This window comes from Abrus precatorius, unplaced genomic scaffold (assembly GCF_003935025.1).
Source record: "Abrus precatorius isolate BTA unplaced genomic scaffold, Abrus_2018 Scaffold3, whole genome shotgun sequence".
In the NCBI taxonomy this organism is placed as follows: domain Eukaryota; kingdom Viridiplantae; phylum Streptophyta; class Magnoliopsida; order Fabales; family Fabaceae; genus Abrus; species Abrus precatorius.
Genome location: NW_020874373.1, coordinates 16,135,560 through 16,140,603, shown reverse-complemented (window position 1 = coordinate 16,140,603; position 5,044 = coordinate 16,135,560). Strand labels below are relative to the sequence as shown.

The 5,044-nt window shown below is 39.0% G+C and overlaps 1 protein-coding gene across 1 annotated transcript; it reads left to right on the top strand.

Moving 5' to 3' along the window:
• Positions 1-1,371: 1,371 nt before the first annotated feature.
• Positions 1,372-2,642, top strand: LOC113863211. The gene has a single exon (XM_027496706.1). The coding sequence runs from the start codon at positions 1,488-1,490 to the stop codon at positions 2,385-2,387; it is 900 nt and encodes a 299-aa protein (XP_027352507.1). The 5' UTR covers positions 1,372-1,487; the 3' UTR covers positions 2,388-2,642.
• Positions 2,643-5,044: the final 2,402 nt, after the last annotated feature.

The following is a 5,044-nucleotide window of genomic DNA, read 5'->3' as shown; positions in this document are numbered from 1 at the left end:
ATAGAAGTAATACTAAACTCTCTTTATTTCTTGGATCTAGATTCTCTACAGTTTTGGCGGGAACTGCGCCTAGCAGTGAGTTTTCGCTTAAGTGAAACAAAATTTGTTTAAGCGACTTTGGCAAAAAGTGATTTTAGCTTAAGTCCAAAAAATTCGCTTAAGCCAAAAAATAATTTTTGCTTAAGTCAATAAAATTCGCTTAACAAAAATGAAAAATTTCGCTTAAACCAGGGCGAAAAAACTAAAAAAAAAAAGAAGAAGAAAAGGAAGACTAAGAAAGAGATAGAAGCAAGAGCAAAGGGAGAATAAGGGTGAGGAAAAGTGGAAGAAGGAGAAAAAAAGAATGGATGAGGAGAGAAAGAAATGAGAATGGTGGTGATGAAGGGGAGGAGAAACAGATGAGGAGAGAAGGGGAAAGAGACTGGGTGGGGTTGAAAGAAGAAGAGATGGAGAAGAAGAGGAAGGTTGGGTGAGGGTGAAAGGGAGGAGATGGGGTGGGGTGAGAAGGAGGAGACGAGAAAAGAGTGGGGAAGAAGAAGAAGCTGAGATGAAGAGAAAAAATAAAGAAGAAAGGAGGACTGCGGTTTACAGTTTTATTTTCGCTTAAGCTAATAATTCACTTAAGCAAAAATGAAACTGTAAGCTACAATTCTCACGTAAACTGCAAAGGATCCATTTCTGTATTTTTCTTACATTCTTAAGATTTACTCTCACTATTTCTCTTACTCTAAGAAGCCTTGACCTTTCTTTTTTTGTAAGAAGCTTTCCTTCTCCTTGATGTCTCCTTCGTTTCCAAAGCTTTTATTTATTGAGGTGAAAAATAATATGAACCTGCTGCAAGGATGCGACACATCAGATATTCAATTTGCCAAAATTTGTGGCAAGCTAGATATAGAGTAGCAATCAACTTCATCTCCAGCTACGTTTTCACGTTTGAAGAAATTTTTGGAATTCCATTCAATACAGCGCAGGTATACATTGGCTAGAACCCGATTTGCTCGTTGGCTTATTTAGAATAGTTTATAAACAATTGTAAAAATTTATGACTTTCATAAATATTTTTAATATAGCTGATCAAAATAAGTTATTTTAAACTTATTCCAATAAATTTAATGATTAAATTTATGACATGAGTTATCATACAATTTTTTATTAAATAAGTACTATTAAATACTGTATTAAAATACACTTTAAATTATTAATATTACTAATGAAAATTTCATTCATAATATATATATATATATATATATATATATAAAAATTAAAAATGTAGAAGATAATATAGTCTTATATAATTTAAAAATTATGATGGGACGATAATAAACAGCAGTGAAATTAAAAAGAGAAAGAGGAAAGAGAGAGGTTGGGGGAGATGACATAAGAATTAGGGGGAGAAGAGAATAAGGAAAGCGAGGGAAAGAAAAAGAATATAATATAGAGAAGAGGGGAGGGGAAGATCTGAATAGGGAAGAAGAGAAGAGAGAAGAATGGGGAGTCTGGGGTACCAAGTGATGTGTGGGGGAGCAGTGTTCTCGCTGGGACTATACCATCTAATATGCAGCACAAGAAACTACCTCAAATCGCCACAAAGCTACGCGGCCAAACCCTTCCACCCATTCCCACGCCCGCGACACCTTCAACTTCACCTCACAATCCTATCTCTCCTCATAGCAATCGCACATCAACTCATTCTCTCCGCCGACTCCGACCCCTTAGTGAAAGGCGCCACCCCAGTCCACCGCCTCGCATCCCTCCAATCCGCCGCAGTCCTCTTCCTATTCCTCCTTCTCACCCTCTCTCTCCTCATCTCCGACTCATCCCCCTCTCTTCTCCCTCTCCCCAACGACCTCTCCTTCGCCCTCCTCTCCTCCTTCTTTCTTCTCCATTCCTCCCTCTCCTCCACCCGAGCCTCCCTCCAAACCTCCGCTCTCGAAGCTAAGTGTCTCTCCGTCACCTCTCACCTCTCCGCTCTCTCCGCACTCCTCTCCCTCCTCCTCGCCGCGCTTCCCCGCCTCTTCCCCGCCGACGCCGCTCTTGCCGCCCTCTTCTGCCTCCGCGGCCTCTGGTCCCTCCAGACCGGACTCTCCCTCTACGCCGACGCTTTCATCCCCGACGGATGCCACCGCCTCCTCGACGTTAGCAGCGGCGTCGAGGGATCCACGCAGTGCGATCTTGACCAGTCTAAGTTCAGAGCCGTTGCTATTCTCGATCTCGCTCTGTTGCTTCACGTCATCTTCGTCTTCCTCGTTGCTATCCTCACTTATGCGCTCGTCGCCAAGAGCGTGGGCGTTAGGAGGCTGGGATCCTATGAGGCGCTACCCACCAATTCTTCCCCTGCGGATCACAATCATGTCCAGATGAAGGCCCTGACTGGAACCCAGGCTTGATTCCGTCACTCCTTAGCCTTTTCTTCATTTTTTGTTAATTTATTTTTCTTTTTTTTTTCTGTGACTTACTGAAACTTGATCGGTAGCATGTAGGGAGGGACTTTGTGAATACAACGTAATGTTTCCTATTCAGTGAGATAGTTGCTGGCTACTTTAAGTTTTGTTTTCGTTTGTTGCTATTACTTTGCATATTCCCAAAAACCCTTTATATAACATATACATATGTAGTATGGACCTTTTTTATTATACTTCTTGGTGATGCTACCCTTCACATTCACTGTATTATTTTAAAAAAAAAAATAGTATTGTTATGCAGAGCCTCCTAGTCTCCTGGTCAGAAATTATGAAACTTTTGATTTTACTGTGCTGTAATTGGAGAAAAGGATATGATCTGCAATATAAAACTCATGTTCTAGAGTCTGGGCACTGGGTTGAGCCAGAGTGGTACATATACCACATTTTGGGCAGGAAATGTTTATAATCATATGTATTGGATTTGGAGGGGAAATGGACATACATAATCCTTTTGTGACTTTAATCTGAAAGATGTGTGCTTTGCTGTTATGAAAAAGGATGAGTGTTATGTACATAATTTAGATGGTTTCATCTCAAGATCCTTTAGGCTAGTGGTGCTGAAGGGTGGCTTGTTGCATAATCTGAGGTTTACATTACATAGGAGTTCTTTGTTTGATAAATTGTTGTTATTGAAGTGTTTGCATTTCTGTAAACTAGCATGGGAGTTGCCTTAAAATTATATTTGGCTGGCTACACTCCATGATCCTCAACTACCCCTTCAGGTGGGCAACTGAGCCTATTCTTTCGGATTGATGCTCAGGTGGAATCACCAACCTGAAGCCAGTGATTTATATTTGAGGTTGATTCCTTCCTGCCATTTTGTTTCTCTTTGGTCTAATGCTGTTTTGGACCCGTAGCTTGCAATCTACTCAGCTTTATTTCTGCACCCTCCATGGAATTAAAGTTTTAACTGATAGCATGACAATGGCTCATGGATTTATGTAGCATAAAATATTGTAGCAAGTGGACAGAGTTTCAAAAGAAAATACGTATGGCTTATTTAATTATGAATGCTTTTCTCGATAGGAAAATCATTTTTATCATTATAGATGAAAGATATCCGGGCTTGGGCCGTTGAGCATATGGAGCCAACAATCACTGGGCATTAGGCTTGACGTTGTGGCTATCTTTTTTCAGTATTTGTGCTTGATGTTCCAGTTTATTTAATCACGAGGTGGATTGGCCAATTATTTTTAGTATTTCTGACTTAAGAAAAAAACCTGAAATACGTGTGCAACATTTCTGCCTTTGATCAAGATGAGACCATGTGATATAATTTCCCTCTCATGATCTAGCATCAGCTACAGCTCTTGTATCACATGAAGTGCATTTTTTTGGGGGGTGGAAATGTGTGGGGCTCTGCCTAGTGCCTACACCGAGGGGTAGAGCATGTGTATAGAATATAGATGTAGATTGCAAGTGTGGAAATTATTTGTCCTTCACAAATCACAAAAGATGGATTCTATTAGAAATTTGGTGCTTAGTTTGGAGCTGAAATTGCCATGGTAGTCTCTAGATTCGTTTTCTACAGTAGTCATACTTTGCTTTGTTGTTCTTGTTTCTATTGTAGATGAACAAAATGTGGTGTAGACTAGACCGCCAGATATAATTGCAACAGTCATTCTGTCCTCGTGTGTGCATTTTCATCAAGTATGGCCCCGTTGACTTTGATTATATATTACATAATTCATGTCTTAATGCTGGGAAGCCGATATCAGAGCATAAAAATTTGATTAGAAAATGAGCCTATAGTGCAAAGATGTAGCACTTGTAAACAATCAGTAAATAATGTACATAGTTCTCCTTGCTCTGACTCATGCTTTATTGATGGCCAAATTAGCTGTTTGGTTGCCCACTTGCGTTTGCGTAACATTAAAAAATTAAGGAGTTCGAATTGAAGCACACAACTAGTTCAGTTTGAAATATATTTCTCCCCAAGCAAATCCTTCATTTAAAATATTTGGTTCATTAATTATGGGGGTCCGCACTTATAGTTAAGGGTAGCTGTGCATGGAAGGAGAAAATTTCTTCCTTCTAGAAAGTGCAAAATTCTCTTGCAAATTATAGAATTATCCACACGGTTTGACTCAATCAGTCTGACCTTAAATAGTTTAAAAAAGGTTTAACGTTGTGCTCTTATGATTTGTTACATGATCAGTCTATCCTGGTATGTTGTTTTCTTCTATTTAAGATTGAGAAAAACATGTCAATCTCGTACTAGTTAAATTGCAGGTGTGATTTTGTGATTGAGTATTGCTTTCTGTTTTTTAACAACGCCAAGCATCGTTCTTTCCTAATATGTTGAATTGGTCGATAACATGTTAAGGAAAATGCTTCAAATTACGGAAATGAATTCACCGCAAATGTTGAAATTTCTGATTGGTTAATGGTTTTTTCTTTTTAAAACGAGCATTAGCATAAAATATAAACCGTGAATCGGGATTGGTGATTTTGAAATTCGTAAATTCGCGTGAAAACGTTTCGTACTTGATAACTTAGCTGATTTATTAATCCTCTTTTCATGTGGAATTTGTTTAATTGAAGACTCCTGTGCTATATATAAAGTGTGTTTTTTTTTTCTG